This window comes from Saccostrea cucullata, unplaced genomic scaffold (genome assembly GCF_032062105.1).
Source record: "Saccostrea cucullata isolate Sc308-1 unplaced genomic scaffold, CSIRO_AGI_Scuc_v1 ctg491, whole genome shotgun sequence".
Taxonomy (NCBI): Eukaryota; Metazoa; Mollusca; class Bivalvia; order Ostreida; family Ostreidae; genus Saccostrea; species Saccostrea cuccullata.
In genome coordinates, this window is record NW_026928818.1 from 71,862 (window position 1) to 89,021 (window position 17,160).

Here is a 17,160-nt window from a genome sequence, read left to right on the forward strand (position 1 = left end):
AATTTCATGTGACTTTTCTTATTGCGCATGCTTCATTTATGCGGAAGCCGGGATTCTGCCATATCTCGAAGACCAAGTCATCCCCCAAAACAAAAATTACAACGCATGTCTAAACACTAAGGATAAAACGTCTTTGTTTTCATTAATTTGTGAACCATGTCGGAAATAGATAGCAACCCCTTTGCTGATCCAGAGGCAGCAAATCCTTTTGCGGTAATTTATTCAAATGACATATTGATTATGCTTGAACACGTAATAAACAAAATCATAGATTTTAAAACTCTTTCTGGATAAACTTAAGTATACTTACAATAGTGTGATTATCGACTTCTATATCTATTGGATATATTTATTGGTAACTGCAATAAAGAAACAAAACAATGTCTGGGTTCCTGAATCAATTAACAATAATCAGTGGGCGTGCTTGTAGATTTTAATTTTTATTTAGGCCTATTTATGATAATATTAACAGATTTCCTGCTAGGTAAAAGCATCCTTAATCTCTTTAACTATTGTATTCAATTCAAGCTGTTTATGTGAACTGTTCATCGCAGCGGTTTAATGTAATTTTTGAATTCAAAAGGATCCCTCTGTCCAGCAAGCAAGAGGCGGTCAGCAGACAGGAGCCGGGGCTGTTGATGACTACAATCCATTTGCCGAGGGAAACCAGACAAGACCCACAGCAGGGGTGTGTATTGTTTGATTTGGATTCTGTAGTGGACATGTCTATAAATTAATGCAATTATGTACACATCACTAAATGTCTTTAAAGTGAAAGATTATTTCTTGTTTCTCCTTACAGTCAATGAGTGATGAACCACTAATAAAAGGATCATATAATTCTTACTCTTCGGTATACAATTCAAACACAACCATGGTTTTTCCTTACTTATTTTCTGACTTATTCCATGCAGTTTTTCTTAATTTTTACCTTGTCAATCTCATTCCCAATTAAGTTTTAAAGAAGCTTAAGGAGGAAAATTGTTTTTTCAAAACATTTATTGACTCAACATTGACATTGTTTCAGTCAATACTGTATTAATCAGGAAGTCAGGAAAACCAGTTAACCCAAACTCCACTTTTGTATAGTCTGAAGCAGAAATGTGTTTTTGCTTTTAAAATCTATTACAGACTCTTGCAAAGAACCATACCCATACACACAAACACATAAATTATATCTGATGCACAAAATAGCACTTGCACAGTTAATAAAGTATTTCAACAGTTTTTGAATGAAAAGTCAAACTAGCTGCTTTATTAGTTAACTCATCAGAAGATTTTAATATTTTCCCAGGCAACAATACCACCCCCACAACCAGCTCAGACCCAACCAGCAATAATGCAGCCTTCAAATGAACCTCCTCCTTACACAGAGAGCTCAGCCCAGAGAGTTGACACAGCAGACCTACAGAAAAGACAAGAGGTAATGGGATATGCTTTAAACACTTCAAATGAACCTCCTCCATACTCAGAGGTTTCAGCCCAGAGTGTTGACACAGCAGATTTACAGAAAAGACAAGAGGTAATGGAATATGATTGAACCCCCCCCCCCTAAAAAAAAAATGAATCAAAGCAATAAGGTAAAAGTGGCCATACACACACAAAATTTAAGCAGGTTTTACAATATTCAACATAAAAGCCACGCTCAGATATTTTTGAGAGGAGTTTTCTTAGAATACAATTCATAATCTATATTTTTGAAACAGAATCACAACTTACATTTTAAATTTGTTGGCCCTCTAACATTATGTTTAAATTGACATGTTGAGGCCCTTTTTTCTATGCACTTGGTTAATAAAAATTCAGTCATTTCATATCTTTATCTCAAGAAAGTATAATTTGCAGTCTACTGAATTCCATTTACCCACTAATTTTGACATACATTTGCATTGAATAAAATTCTATCTTTTCCTTCACTTTGAGACTTTAACATATCATAACATTGAAACAGTTTGGTCCAAAAAAGGTTTTATTGGAAGGAAACAGTAAAATTCACTGAATAGTCATTTAATAGTAGAATACGCAGGTTTCGAGATTGTAACTCTACTACGACAGAGGTGCAAAAAGTATCTATTTCAGCATGGAGGTGGGACAGGTTGTTTCTGTAAACAAATGTGTGTAAATAAATGAACGATGTTTATGGCTTTTAAAACTTATTTAATGTTATAGAAAGATAATAATGTTAAGCAGTGATGCATTTGTTGATTTTATCAAGCTCAACTATGTCTATTTACAAATCTACTTTCAATTATAGGGTACTTGAAAACGGAGTAAACTTCGTGGTCTTTATAAAAAAAAAAGGATTTTCTTAATTGTACTAACCTTTTCTAAAAAGGTAGTGGTTTTAGGTTATAATAAGGAAAAGAAACAATTTGTCATATATAGAAAATTCTTTAAAAATCTTCTCAAGAACAGCAAAGCCATAATGTGTACCGTATTTATATGGAGGTCCTCAGGTATAGATTCAAGTTTGTTGAAAAGTCTAACATTCACTGATATTTTCTTTTTTGATTTGATTATTTTGCTTTAAAAAATTACGCCTTTACATTGATTCAGTTATTTTCGAGTTGAAGATTGCATCCTGACAATTATGTAGTTACAATAAACCAGTATATCGATGATGCAGTATATCCAATATATAATTTGCAGTATACTGAATTCCATTCCTATCTAATTTTGACATACATGTGCATTGAATATAACGTAACATAAATTGATACAATTTGATCAAAAAAAGGTGTTATTGGAAGAAAACAGTAAAATTCACTTAAAGTGTCATTTAATAGTAGAATTAAACCATGACTTGGTTTTTGAAAAAATTGAGTAAAAATACATGTATACTCACCATATATGCAATGAGATCCTTTAAGAGTTTATCTCCCTGGAATAAATTAAATTTTGAGTTGGTAAGGTGTTACTGAGTATATATTTGGAGCTCTGAGACATACACCTTGCCATTTTGTAATACATTTGGAATGTTTTGTAGGAATTAGAGAAAAAAGCTGCAGAGCTGCAAAGGAAAGAACAAGAAATGAGAAATATGCAGTACAATGGCAAGTATTAACTGTTTGAAATCATGTTTGGCCCAATACCATATGCCAGTGACTTTTCAGTAGAACCCAGCAAATTACATAGGGCTATTCCAGTAAATAAAACATCTAAAGAAGAACATTTTTATTTTAAAGGAGAGTTGTATCTTGAGAACTATGCTTGTTAAACATCAAAATTTGGACATGTTTCCCCTAAGAAGTAGTTCTCCCTGTAGATTTTTAGGTCACAAGGTCAAAGGTCATATTATTCAAAAAAACCTATAGGAAGATGTCTGTTCAATATTTTGAGGATACCTTGTTTGGCAGTCATTAAACTTGGCACATTAGTTCCTTTTTAAGGAATTAATCCCTACTGAATTTAAGGTCACAAGAACAAAGGTCAAGGTCAAATTATATAAGGAAGATATTGACCTTATCTTTAGAATTGTTTGTTTGATTGACCATAAACATGGTGCGCCGGTTTCTCCCTTGGGAAAAAATAACCCATGTTAAATTTTAGTTTACAAACTCAAAGATCAAAGGTAAACAACATGATTATTAGACACAGAGACTTTGTCAGCTCAGTTTCTTGAGATTTAGTTTCTTTTAAAACATCACTTTTTGTATACTGGTGTTCTATAAGATTTAGCAGTATATTATCCCTAATGATATTGAGTTTTGAAAGAGATCAAATTTAGTATTATATTTGCCCATAACTAGAAGATGAACAGCTATTTTCAATATCATAACAGACATTTGAAATTGAAAGTGTTTCCTATATAAAATTGCTTCATGGGGGCATATGTGTTTGTCAATCATTTCTTGTTTTGACATTCTAGAGCGAGCAAACAACTGGCCACCACTTCCCAAGTTTTGTCCTGTTGGACCCTGTTTCTACCAAGACTTCAATGTAGATATTCCTATGGAATTCCAAAGGACAGTTAAAATTGTATATTATTTATGGTTATGTAAGTTGATTTCAGTGTGTTTATTTTTGGAATATTGTGATAAAAGCTGTTAGTATGAAAGAAATTATTAATTCTACCTGCTAAGGTATATGTACATTCATTGTTTTTTGTCTGTGAAAGGTAACATATTTTTTATTATGTTTCAGTTTACGTAATTGTTCTCTTTCTCAACATCTGGGCCAGTTTGGCGTTTTTCATTGCTGATCCTGATGGAGGAGCCACATTTGGCATGTCAATAGTGTGGTTCGTCCTGTTCACACCTTGTTCATTTATATGTTGGTATAGACCACTGTACAAAGCATTCAGGTAAGAATTGTTTACTTTTCCAAGATTATTCACACATTCATATATTTTCCAAAAAAAAAAACAACAACAGAAATGCACATTCCATATTTCAAAAAGGACTTCTATAAAACTTTTTCTGTTACAAATTGTTTTACAACATAAAATTTACAATATCAGAATTGATTTTTGGGGAATTGGGGTGATAGACATGCTTAGCATGAACTTCAAAGGTAGATTGTACGTGTATTAAGTGATCAATATCTGGCAGGGGAATAAAGTTGATACACAATAACTTTGTGAGCTCAATATTGGGGTTAACTATGTTCACTGACACTAAAACCTGTTATTTTTGTTCCATTTCATCAAAAAAAAAAAATAATAAATTGTGCAAATATCATGTAGAATGAAACAAGAAAACAAAAAATCTGTTTTCATAGCATTATACCTGTATTTGAATGAAAAATTATGAAGTGTAGATATGAAGTAAAAAAGTTATGGAGTTAGTAAAAAAACATAATAAAATTTTCTTGTAAAAATGTCATGATATTAATGAAAAAAAAATGGTGGGGGGGGGGGGGAAGTATAAAATCTGAGTGATATCCATCCCTAGCATAGACCACATATTGTACCACATATACATGTACCACATTTTGGTAAAGGCATTTATCATTTTATATGTATTTTTGAAATTGATTTGTCTTCTAGTATGGGTTCAGTGATATAACTTATACAATGCAACACTCCAAAAATGTTTCAGTGTTGATGGCTTTAAATGTTTCTATATACAATATATCTTGCACTGCTGAAATCTGCATACTTTCCCAAATCCTTCCACCACAATTATCAATTTTTGTCACAATTCATCGAAATACATGTAGCTGCACAATATGAAATCAAAGCATTAATTCTTTCTATCAGTTGTAACTTGGTATGTTTTTGAATTTTTAAGACGTTCACTTTTCCAACTTGGATTTTTTTTTAGTTTGGATGCTAGGAAAGCATACTTTTAAATAAAAACTTGAATATTTTGATATACAAAATTATTTTTGATAATTATTTTTTAATTATTGAAAAACGTTCTCTTTGGAATTTTGCTAAGGCTTTCATTCTGTTTTCCAGATCAGACAGTTCATTCAGCTTTTTTGTATTTTTCTTCAATTTCTTCTTCCAAGCCATTTGTTGTGTAGTCATGTTAATAGGGATAACAGATTTCACAGTGTAAGTATTCCAATTCATCTGAAAGCTCTAGATCCTGCACCCCATCTAGAACCACCCCCCCCCCCCCCATGGTGCAGGATCTAGGGAAAATACTGACCACCACAGTAACCCTTTGTCCTTTGTTTTTATTTTCAGAAGTGACAGCTCCTTCAACTTCTTTGTGTTTTTCTTTATATTTTTTTTCCAATTTATCTGTACGATAATTCAGTGTCTAGGAGTAACGGGCTACACAGTGTAAGTATGAGACTAGCATAGTGTTAAACACATTCAGGATTGTAATTTAATTTGAAAAAAGAGCAATGCAACTCTGAGGGTTTGTATTATTCCACAATAGGAATTCAAACTCCCGAATAAAAAAAAAAAACTGGTTGTTGATTGCTCTCAATAAGGAGTCCTAACTTTTATGAAATGATAAAAGAAATACAATATAAAACTAAATGTGAACAACACCAGGGTCGAAGAGACTTCGGTGAGCATTGTCATTTGTTGCACATAGGTTTGTAATTTGGAAACTGTTATGAGTAAAAAAAAAAAATGTTCATTCTTCTAAATGTGAATATTGAGTGAGAGTCAGTATTTTTTCCCCTTATTAAAACATCAATGCATTTTTTAAATGAATTTTTATTTTATGATTATCATATTACTGTAAACCAACTTTTATTCACAAGCAAGAATTATTTTTTTACTTGCAAATATTCCTTGTCATAAACCAATTATTCACTTACATGTATGTATTTATGTAGAATGTCGCCCCATTTGCCAAAAAAAAAAAATAGTATTTGCAGATGGAGTCCAGATTGAAGAATTGAGAATAAAAGATGTCATGAATAATGATTGGTTTACAGTATATTAATAATGTCCATTTTTGCTTCGCTGACACCTGATTTCAATTTCAGTGGCATCATCAATGGCCTGACCATGACCGGCTACAAAAACGATGGGAAGGGGGTCAGCCACATAGGGGTGGCGCTGGTCATGATATTTATTGGTCTGATGTTTGGCATTCTAGCCTTGTTAGATTTTATCATGCTGGTCAAGGTATAGCATCCCACATCATATGTTTTCTCTTTATTTCTGCATGTTCCTATTATTTTGCTTGAGAGGGCTACTTGTGGAGGTTTGCCTTATTGCAAGAAATAAATAATTTGCAAAGAAATATAACCCTCTACTGCACTCTTGATGTAAAACTGCTTGTATTAAAGAATCGTTATGTGTTAATATTCTCAAATGAATGTTCATGGGTGCATATCATACATATTCAGCCTTGAATTTCTTGATAATAAGAAATCCTAGCTATTTTATTTCTAAAATTTCTATTAGCTTCTTCTGTGGCCCAGTTTATAACTGGCAGCATTATAATGTACTATATTAAGGTTAGCATGTAAATTTATAAAAAGCAGAAACTACTGTAACTATTTCAACAGGTTTGTGTAGTTTTGTTTTAGCACATGTATTAGCATATGAATATATACCAGTATTTATATTTGTATGCACTGGATTAAAAAGAAACGGCTTTAAAGGTGAAAAGATGTTAATTCTGGTTTAAATCAATCAAAAACAAAATTTGTGTATTAGCATATGATAACCCACATTTATTTGAGTTGACCCTGTTAAACAGTATATCATTACTTATTTAAATTTTTTAAAAAACCAAGAAAGTAGATGCATTCATTATTTTCCTAGTACCCGGTAGTTATTATCCCTGCATGTCTCTACATATATCATTATTATTAAGTTATGGGTTGAAGGTGGACAGGAATGGGTTTAACCTTTGTCCTGTGTTTTTGTTCAGCTGCCATTGAATGTTGCCATTGGATGTAATCAGGCTGCCAGCAAATCGGTCAAATGAGGCCATCTGATCTGACAATTAACACTCAGCCAATCAGATTTAAAAAAAAAAAAAAAAAGAAAATCTCAAAAAGGTCAAGATTGTTGGCATCAGTTGGAATCATTTGAAGTGATGTGTTGCCTAGTTTAGTGATTGTACAAATATGTCTTGAATGCCTACTTTGTAGGGGATGGATTAATTCTCTGTCGACTATTGGGAAGAGCACTGGAGCTGGGGCTTTCATGCTCTTCATCTCCCTGTTCTTTTCAGTCTGTGCTGTGGGTATGATAGTCATGTTACTTAAGGTTTGTATCTTAGAGAACAAATTTATGGTTGTGCTACTTGTAATTTAAAGTTAATACATGAAATGGTAAGAAACTATACTACATGTGTAATTGTAATTTAGATTATAAGCATTAGAGAATTCACACAGAGGATAGTTCTGTTGTAGATAGAAGAATTAGGTCCATAGATTTTAGTCTTCAAATAACAATCTGAAATGTAATTGTATTAAAGACAGATTCTTGACCATTATTTAATTAAACTTTTTGGACTCGTACGTATTCCATACTAAACTAACCCTTGATTTTCAAATATGCCTATTAAGATATTTCTCCATTTGCATGCAAAATATTTTTTTGCTTTATTGAAATTGGCTCTTTTTATATTTTATCAACCAAGTTATATTTTTTTTTACATTTCTATGATATTGGAATTTTCCCTTTGATATCTAAGTACAGAGGTACCTTATTTTTTCAGGTGCACAAAATCTATAGGAGCACGGGGGCCAGTTTTGACAAAGCTAAGCAGGAATTCTCCACTGGTGTGATGAAGAATGAGACTGTTCAGGGGGTAGCTGCCAATGCGGCCCAGGGCGCCGTCAAGGGCATGGCCAGTCAGTACGGATCCAACAACAAGTACTGAAGGGACCACGTATGCCCCCCGCCAAGGGACGTGTAGGAATTGTAGGAGATTACATGTAGAGGTGTCAATGGAAGACTCGTTCAACCTGTATGAACTTTATGTGGTAATGAAGTATTTTAAGTTATGAAATTACAATTATTTATATTATGATTTATTGTTGAATGGCAAAGACTTGATGTAGTCACATGTTTGAATGTCTGAGTCATTTTTAGTAGGAGCCTGTGTTTATGTAAGGGAAGTCACCATGTGCTTGTTCAGATAAAGGGAGAAAGTTGTGTATTAATGGATGTTGCTTATGCTTGCACAGATGTAGAAAGAGAGAGAAAGGAGAATAGCTTTAGTTTTATCATTACCATTACATTTTTATGCCCCCCTTCGAAGAAGGGAGGGCATATTGCTTTGCTGCTGTCTGTCGGTCCGTCGGTCTGTCGGTCCGTCGGTCCGTCGGTCTGTCGGTCCATTCAGTTTCCGTTCATTTTCTTCATAACCCTTGCCCATACTGAAATGAAATTTGGTATACAGATATATCACATGAATATCTAGGCCAAGTTCTGTTTTGGGTACGATCGCACCATTTTTGAGAGAGTTATGCCCCTTGGACTTGGAAAAATTTCAATTATTTGCAGTTTCCGCTCATTTTCTTTGCAACCGTTGCACATACTGAATTAAAATTTGGTATACAGATAAATCACGTGAATATCTAGGCCAAGTTCTGTTTTGGGTACGATTGCACCATTTTTGAGAGAGTTATGCCCCTTGGACTTGGAAAAATTTCAATTATTTGCAGTTTCCGCTCATTTTCTTTGCAACCGTTGCACATACTGAAATCAAATTTGGTATACAGATATATCACACTAATATCTAGGCCAAGTTCTGTTTTGGGTACGATTGCACCATTTTTGACAGAGTTATGCCCCTTGGAGTTTGAAAAAATTTCAATTATTTGCAGTTTCCGTTCATTTTCTTTGCAACCGTTGCACATACTGAGATGAAATTTAATATACAGATTAATCAGATGAATATCTAGGTCAAGTTTTGTTTTGGATACAATCGTGCCATTTTTGACAGAGTTATGCCCCCTTGGACTTACAAAAAAATTCAAATTTGGGGGGAGGGGGGCATAAGTGTTTTACAAACATCTCTTGTTTAAAAAGAATTCCAGCACAGATGAATAATTTCACTGATATTGTCATGATTGGGTATTTTGATTAAAGGAATTCCATTTCAAGCAAATGACCATTGATGTAAAAATGTGTAATATCAAGATTGCTTTATCTGCATCATTCAACAGAAAATGACTTCATTCAAATTGTCAGTTTGATTTTATATAAATATTTGTGTAAAATAGAGGTGTGCATATCTATGTTTTTGCCAGCTTATGTAAGCAATACAGTGCTTCATTCCCCTACAAATTCATTGGTTTGTAAAAATGATAGAGAAGTCCAATTGTAATTTAACAATTTGTATGTATATGTTGGTTCTAGTTCCTGGAAAACACTTGAGTGATTGATGAATGCTTAGGTAGGGGTTATCTACATTAACAGTTTACGCTATAGCTAATGGTACATGTATATTTTGTGGGTGGGTATTAAGTCGTAGCATAGTCAAGAAAGTGTGCACTCAACATATTGGAGAAATAATTGTTTCTCTTAGTCATATTTTATCAATTCCATGTTTATAGGATAAAGATATTATATAATAAAAAGCATTTTGCTTATATGAAGTTTATAGTTTAAAAAGGCAAGCTTCTTTTCATGATGTATGTTATTCAAATTATGAAGCCCCAATAATTGCCAAACAATTTGTCAAATATAAATAATCTGATTCATGATTGTGATTCAACAAAATTTGGATAATAAGATGTTACTGTGTATCTGTGTTTGCCATTCTGATTGGGTTTGGTAGATCTTTGCCTGTGTTATTGTTTTCTCCCAGCTCTCGTTGTGCAGGGAAAACTTCAACAATCATATCATCAAGATTCTGTACATAACACATATATTTGTTATACTTTGTTAATGATATTTCTTTTCCTTTTTTTGTCACTTCTCTTCTTTGTTGTACAACTTTTTCATTTCTATTTTCTTACTCCACAAAACAAAGCAATGTTACATTTGATTCATACAGAGATTGAGTTTACTAGTATGCATTACTGACATATTTAATTGATTTAACAATTGTTGTTTATTGGTCACAAAATACTATCATTGAATTTCACTGATTTATGATCACTTTAAAACTTTTTAATTTTGCACTAATTTTGATTAGTCACTTTCCCCTAAAGACATGTTTAAAGAAATAAAATGTGTGTTTGTGTAGAAATTATGACTTGGAATGTGTTTAAAAATTTTTATGTACAGTCTCTATGGCTACTTGGTGTTTAAATGACACATTCTCTGAATTTTACCCAAGTCACTAGTAAGTGCTATGTAGTTTGTTTAAAAATTATATTTGTGTCCATTGAAAGTTTTCAGATTTCTCTAGAATTATGTTAATGAACTAAAATAATGTCAATCCAACCACATTCCAGTAGGAATATATTGTAAATGAAACATGCCTAGTACAAATGACGGGAAAATTTAAATGAGTTTTAGTCAGTCATCAGTAGCTGCATGTAATTGTTGTTGTTTTGTGGGTTAAAACCTGTAAAAGATTTACGTACACTTTCTGTTACTAAGAATAAATATATTTAAAGCTGCACATCTTTTTATGTTTTATTCAGCAGGTGTTTTCAATCTTATGAAACTAGGGGGAGGGGGAGGGGGGCAGGAGAGGAGTTTTGTTTTTGTTGGAACTTGCAGTAATACACAAAACTGGTCCTCATTTGAAGTATACAGTAAACAAAGTGTTTGTTCATTAGTTGGACATGAATCTAGGAACTATTTTACAAATAAGCTGACCAGAAGGTCAAAGGTTGACAAAACGGCCCCAAGTATCATTTTCGTCTACTCATGCATGTCGTTAAGAATTTTGTAACTTGTGGACAGAAATGACAAGGGCATTGTCCGCATTGTCCCAGTCTCTTATCTTATGATAACAGGTTAACAAAAGGCATTTAGATTTACAAGTCCAAAATCACCCGATGGAGTGTACAACAAACAGCCTAATCCTATGTATTACATTACACCTAGCAAAGGTTGATAAAAAAAAATCGCTAGGTAAAATGAGGTCGAAAGGCAGACGACAGTTCTGCATCAAGTTGCCCGCAGAGCAGAAGTAAAACTCTTTTATCAAAATAAACATGGCAGTGTTCATCGCCGGTCTCATTGGTACTATCGTCTTCTATATCGTCATTCTGGTCATTGGACTGATCGCTGGAAGGAAAAAATCGACGAGTTCAGATTCTCAATTTCTTGCCAACAGGGACTTAGGACTTTTTGTCAGCAGCTTTACGCTCTCTGGTAAGTCTTCGCCAAATGAACAGTATTTTTTTTATATAATAAAGATAGCAAAATCGGTCGTGATAATTTGGCGTAAGATGCACAAGAATTTTTGAAAATGCAGACGATTTTATGTGCATCAAAATTGGGTTTGCATATCCTTTGTTAATAAGAAAACAGAAAACCTCCTTTTATGTATGAAAAAAGAAATATTTCAACCCAACCAATATCATTAAAATATCAAATAGCTTAGTATCTTGAGACGCGCTCAAGCTGAAATTGTTCACTGCAGAGGAAGGTGAGAAAAAAGAATATTTAATGAAGTACCAGAAAACGATTTAAAATTCAAGAAGAAACATCGCTAGTACATGTACTTGTAAATTTTGACACTACAAATATTTCTTTTATTAATTAATTTCACTTGACGATGAACGTGTTAAAAACTCAATATAAAAGAAACTAATCACGATATCTTCACCAAAATTCAAACACTAATATTTCATTAAAACATTATCTATGAACCTAGGGTTGGGTATTCGTATCTGATGGACATGTATCTATTTGTTTTTTATGCCCCCGTATAATATTTTCCGCTGTCCTGTCTGTCCACAAAAACTTTGAACTTGATTGGTTAAAGCTATGGCTTTGATATGTAATTTGCGTATTTCTTGTGACGGGGCCCATTTTGGATTACAGTTGTACCAACAAATTTGACCTCTTGACCTTGGATGTTGACCCACTTTTGCAACAATTTACCAAACTTTAATCTTGGTCATAACTTGTAACTGTTAGTACTAGGGCTTCATACTTCAAATCTTTTACTTATTCATTGTGACAAGACCTTTCATTGCTCTTGGCATTTTACCATTTGACCTTGACCTTAAAGTTTGACCTACTACTAAAAAACGTTAACCTTGGCCATAACTTCTGAACAATTGGTACAAAGGCTTTTGTATTTCACATCCTTTGGATACAAACAATCTTAACCATTAACCTACTTTTGAAAAAATTGATTTGTATTGCATTTAATATCATAATTGATTTGTATTTTATGCAACATCATAATTCTTAACTAATTGGTAATTTATAACTCCAATGGAGAAGGGACTGCATTTATTTGTTATAACATTAAGAATCCACTTACACTCCTTTTACGGGGTCAATGAGGTCAATTCTTGGAATAAGGACCAAATCATGCACTAGAGTTACAGTCTCTTCACAGATATATCCGTGTGAATATTATTAAAATGGTTTGGGGGAGGGAATTAAACCAGAAATATTTGATCGAAAAAAAAAATAATTGTAAGCACCAATGGTGAATAATAATTCTTTATTTTAGCTACGATGGTAGGTGGCGCTTATATTAGTGGAACAGCCTCAGAAATCGCAACAAGGGGATTGGTGAACACTGTGGCGCCCATTGGATACAACATCGGAATAGCCATAGGTAATTCGTAATTAATGGAAGATTAGGATAGCTTGTTTTTTTCCTCTTCTTTTTTTTTTTTTTGAGTAAAAGCGTTTTTAAATGGTTTTCTTTTCTTTTTTTTTTTTTTTTTTACAATATTGCTAATTAAACGTATATGATCCTAAAGTTTTTTTTTTTTCAATTTTGATATATATATATGGTGGCTTTTTCACGTATTCTTGATTCAATTTAAAAACTCGCAAATATGACTCGATTCGCTGTTTGTGTTTTGCAGCCGGAGTGGTTTTTGCACCGAAAGTTCGACGGGGGAATTACACCACCATCTTTGATCTTTTCCAGATCAAATTCGGCAAAAGGATGGGAGCCGTTTTGTTCTTCAACGAACTTTTTGCAAACATTTTCTGGGAGGCCGCTATACTTGGAGCATTAGGTTTCAACCATTATAAATTTCCATAATTTCTTGAATCAGAAAATTCTCACTAGACATCAAATAGATTAAATTTCACATGATGCCACCAGTCAACTATTCTGTTAACAACCTTTAAAACCTCCGTAATTGCCTCATTTTAAAAATTGTTAGATTCTTTTCAATGTTATGTGATATATTATGGAGTGTATTGGATGGGGCTAGAACGTTCTCATAAATTAATTTCCTTGCTCCAAAATTTAGACCATTTACATGTACCGTACAAGAGAATTCACATCTAATTTGACAAACGTTTATATGTAAATTGAGAACAATTTTACACGAATTAAATAAAAATTACCCTCACCCCTTTTCCGTATTTCGAACTACTTCGATCAGGGTGGTTCTTTAATGATTTATTTAATAAATTTAGTTTCATGTTTGTTGGAGAATCTCGTTGCTGTCTGTCTCTTTGCTAAAAAGTTATTGCTGTAGCCCCCCACCGCACCCCCTTTACGCTAAGCGCATGGTATTCATCTTTCTCGGGGGAAGCCCTTTAAATACCAGACCAACTATAAAATATACACAATATTTGTTTTTCTTTCCAGGAGCCTCTTTAAAGTCGATTATCGGACTTGATATGAACGTGGCTGTAATATCGTCTGCTTGTGTAGCCGTGGTCTATACTTTCTTCGGTGGACTCTATTCTGTCGCATACACGGACGTGATTCAGCTCATTTTCATTGGAGTTGGTTTGGCAAGTCAAATTATAATATACTTAAAGTGTACAAGAAATATGTAACTAACAAATTTAGTATAGGTATCATATTTTTAACAAGAGGGGAAAAAGATTTATGTTTGTGAAACACTGAAACCCCTGAATAGCAGATTATTGCAAGGGTTGAAGTCTCTCAAATGCATGTCAAACTCCAAAGGTTAAGGTTAAAATTGTTGGTATCCAAAGGAAGGTCTTGCCATAAGGAATGTACCGTGAAATATGAAAGTCCTATTTTTAACTGTTCAAAAGTTACGGTCAAGGTTCAAGTTTTGTTAAAAGTGGGTCAACATCTAAGGTCAAAAATATTTATATCCATTGAAATTAAGGCCTTGTCACAATGAATATACATGTGAAGTATGAAAAGCAAGAGCACCAACTTTTTAAAAGTTATGGCTAAGATTAAGATGTGAAAAATTTTGGTAAAAGGGGCCAAACTTCAAGGTAAAGAGGTCAAATTTGGCGAAACCCAAAGAAAGGTATCATCATATATAAAGAATATAAAAGGAATATATGAAATCCATTGCTCCACCCACTCAAAAGTTATCGTCAAATCTATATACTCCCAAATCTTCAATTACAGGGGCATGAAAACCCATTGGCTAGTTTTATATAATATATAAGCTGTCTGTAATGTAATAAACACATGACATGTTTTATATACAAGTATAGTATGTACATGTAAGTCAAATTAACACTTGACCTGTACTTCGGACGCTAGTTAGAATATAGAGAAATGAATGCATGTACATATAAGGAGTCTTTTTTAAAAAATATTTAACAGAAAATTTATTGACTTTTATTGAATATAAATAATTATTTAAAATCATCATTATTCACATGTAGACAATAGCTTTGCCTTTCGTATTCACGAACGACTCCGTAGACCTGTCTAGAGTTGAGGGCAAATGGCTAGGAACTGTGCCCATAGAACACATAGGAAACTACATCGATACTTTTGCTGTCGTTGTATTTGGTGGAATCCCATGGCAGGTATAGTCTTTTTTAATTAACTCATCATAGGCTGCAAAATTCATCTTGTTTGAATAAAGAGGTTGCCTGAAATATTTCTTTTTAGTAATTTTTTGGAAGTAATTGTGATCTCAAGCGATTTTAAGAAATTCAAAATATATTTGTACCAATTCAAGGTAACTTTGATTTCCCACAGCTTTTACGACCTTTTTGGAAATTTGTAACACTTCTTTAAAAGAGGCAATAACAAACAAGAACATGATAGAAATACCTTTCAATTTTTATACAGTCATATTACCAGCGTGTCTTGGCCTGTAATTCGCCATCTTTGGCCCGGAACGCCACCTTAGTCTCCATCATCTATTCCATGCTTCTGTTTCTCCCACCGGCTTTCTTGGGACTTGCAGGTGCCTCGGCAGGTAGAGTAATAATGACGTCATATTCTTATAATATTATGGAAAAGTATAAATTTCTATTTCAAACATGTATTAATTAAGACAAAGCTTCAGATGAGCATTGAATCCTCGAAAATGAAGTACGTACATGTGAAATAATATTTTTTTTCTATTTGTCTTCATATATAATATTTTCCAAACATACGGGAGTACTCTAGTAGTAGAACAAAAATGCTGAATATCTTTTATTAAGTAAAAAAATCTCAACAGATTGGAATTCCACGAGCTATGAAGGTAATCTCCCACTAAGTGGCACAGACTGGGAGTCCATTCTTCCCATGGTTCTTCAGCATCTTTGTCCCACAGCGGTAGCAGTTATTGCCCTTGGTGCACTCAGTGCTGCTGTCATGTCGTCTGCAGATTCCATTATTTTGGCAGTTGGCAGTGTAGTGGCGAGAAACATTTACCAGAACATTCTGAGACCTAATGTGAGTGAACATGTAATCGAGATATAAAAAGCTAAATTAAATTCAAGCCATTCCCCTCCTTAAAGGACAGAAGTAGTTACTTGAGAAATAATACATGTAATATTATAATTATAAAAAGTCTGTGATTTTTACCTTTAAACGATCGAAAGGTTTCTTTAGTTATCGCATAGATCTGTTCACCTTAGGTCTATGGTTATAGTCAATATCTTAAGTTCATTGCATTAACTAAAAGGAAACTGATCTTTTGTCCTCAGATGAAAGTGTTCGATACAGATAGAATTATATGGAAAGAATGAGGAATAATCCCAGAATAATATCGTCCTCTTTTAAGTGGGTCAGAACTAATATATCACTTCCATGCACCTATAATAATTTATGCTTAAACCATTATATTTTTTAAATTCTTAAATTTAATATAATCGTATGTATAAATTGTTATATCCTACTTATATTTTAAAAGTAACATTAATATTGCTCTGGTTTCAGGCATCAGACAGGGAGGTTGTTTGGGTGTTCCGTATTTGCGTAGTCATTGTTGGCATTCTGGGAACTGTTTTCGCTTTAACAGTACAGAGTGTATACGGCTTACTGATATTATGTGGAGACCTTATGGCGGTGTCACAATTCCCACAGCTGATTTGTGCCCTGTGGTTGGAGGTTGGAAACACCTACGGAAGCCTGGTGGGGCTTATCGTCGGTTTATTACTAAGAGTCCTCGGGGGAGAACAAGTGCTTGGAATCGATGCTGTTATTAAGTATCCGTTTTATGATGTAAAACACAATCAACAAAAATTCCCTTTCAAAGTCGTCGCTATGCTTTGTTCCTTGGGAGCAATAATTCTGACATCTTACGTCACTCATTTCCTTTTTACACGTCATTACCTTTCAAAAAAGTTTGACATTTTCCGTTGCTTTCCTGTTATCGAGAAAGAAATTGGTATCGAACACGAAAACGACTTAATGCTTCAAAACAAAAATAAAAATTCTTACCCAAACCTTGAAAATTCTGATGAAAAGGCTACCCTTACAACGGATCAAAAGTGTAATTAGCAGAGAAAAAAACAAC

At 33.4% G+C, this 17,160-nt stretch overlaps 2 protein-coding genes across 10 annotated transcripts; both read left to right on the forward strand.

The window, feature by feature from the left end:
• The first annotated feature begins 21 nt into the window (after positions 1-21).
• On the forward strand, positions 22-10,949 carry LOC134278803 (secretory carrier-associated membrane protein 1-like). 8 transcript variants are annotated; one of them, XM_062761084.1, is made up of 10 exons: positions 22-213; positions 584-688; positions 803-853; positions 1,295-1,522; positions 2,987-3,053; positions 3,869-3,997; positions 4,144-4,303; positions 5,402-5,500; positions 6,397-6,538; positions 8,088-10,949. In XM_062761084.1, exons 1-10 carry the CDS (start codon positions 157-159, stop codon positions 8,250-8,252), a joined length of 1,203 nt encoding a protein of 400 aa, XP_062617068.1. In that variant the 5' UTR covers positions 22-156; the 3' UTR covers positions 8,253-10,949. The 8 variants fall into 8 exon arrangements, with proteins under 8 accessions (XP_062617068.1, XP_062617070.1, XP_062617067.1 ...); XM_062761086.1 differs by lacking the exon at positions 6,397-6,538 and adding an exon at positions 7,516-7,633; XM_062761083.1 differs by lacking the exon at positions 5,402-5,500 and adding an exon at positions 5,636-5,734.
• A 367-nt stretch (positions 10,950-11,316) lies between these two features.
• Positions 11,317-17,144, forward strand: LOC134278805 (high-affinity choline transporter 1-like). Of its 2 annotated transcripts, XM_062761091.1 has the most exons (8): positions 11,318-11,650; positions 12,969-13,076; positions 13,333-13,488; positions 14,073-14,221; positions 15,086-15,232; positions 15,501-15,630; positions 15,877-16,094; positions 16,581-17,144. In XM_062761091.1, exons 1-8 carry the CDS (start codon positions 11,491-11,493, stop codon positions 17,142-17,144), a joined length of 1,632 nt encoding a protein of 543 aa, XP_062617075.1. In that variant the 5' UTR covers positions 11,318-11,490. The 2 variants fall into 2 exon arrangements, with proteins under 2 accessions (XP_062617076.1, XP_062617075.1); XM_062761092.1 differs by lacking the exon at positions 13,333-13,488 and having other exon boundaries at positions 11,317-11,650.
• The last annotated feature ends 16 nt before the right edge of the window (positions 17,145-17,160 follow it).

Bases quoted from the DNA above. Each gene is read 5' to 3' on its own strand.
- LOC134278803 (XM_062761084.1), top strand. From the start codon at position 157: ATGTCGGAAATAGATAGCAACCCCTTTGCTGATCCAGAGGCAGCAAAT. The intron at 3,054-3,868 runs GCAAGTATTAAC...TTGACATTCTAG, and splicing joins GAGAAATATGCAGTACAATG to AGCGAGCAAACAACTGGCCA. The intron at 6,539-8,087 runs GTATAGCATCCC...TTATTTTTTCAG, and splicing joins ATTTTATCATGCTGGTCAAG to GTGCACAAAATCTATAGGAG.
- LOC134278805 (XM_062761091.1), top strand. From the start codon at position 11,491: ATGGCAGTGTTCATCGCCGGTCTCATTGGTACTATCGTCTTCTATATC. The intron at 11,651-12,968 runs GTAAGTCTTCGC...TCTTTATTTTAG, and splicing joins CAGCAGCTTTACGCTCTCTG to CTACGATGGTAGGTGGCGCT. The intron at 13,077-13,332 runs GTAATTCGTAAT...TGTGTTTTGCAG, and splicing joins CAACATCGGAATAGCCATAG to CCGGAGTGGTTTTTGCACCG.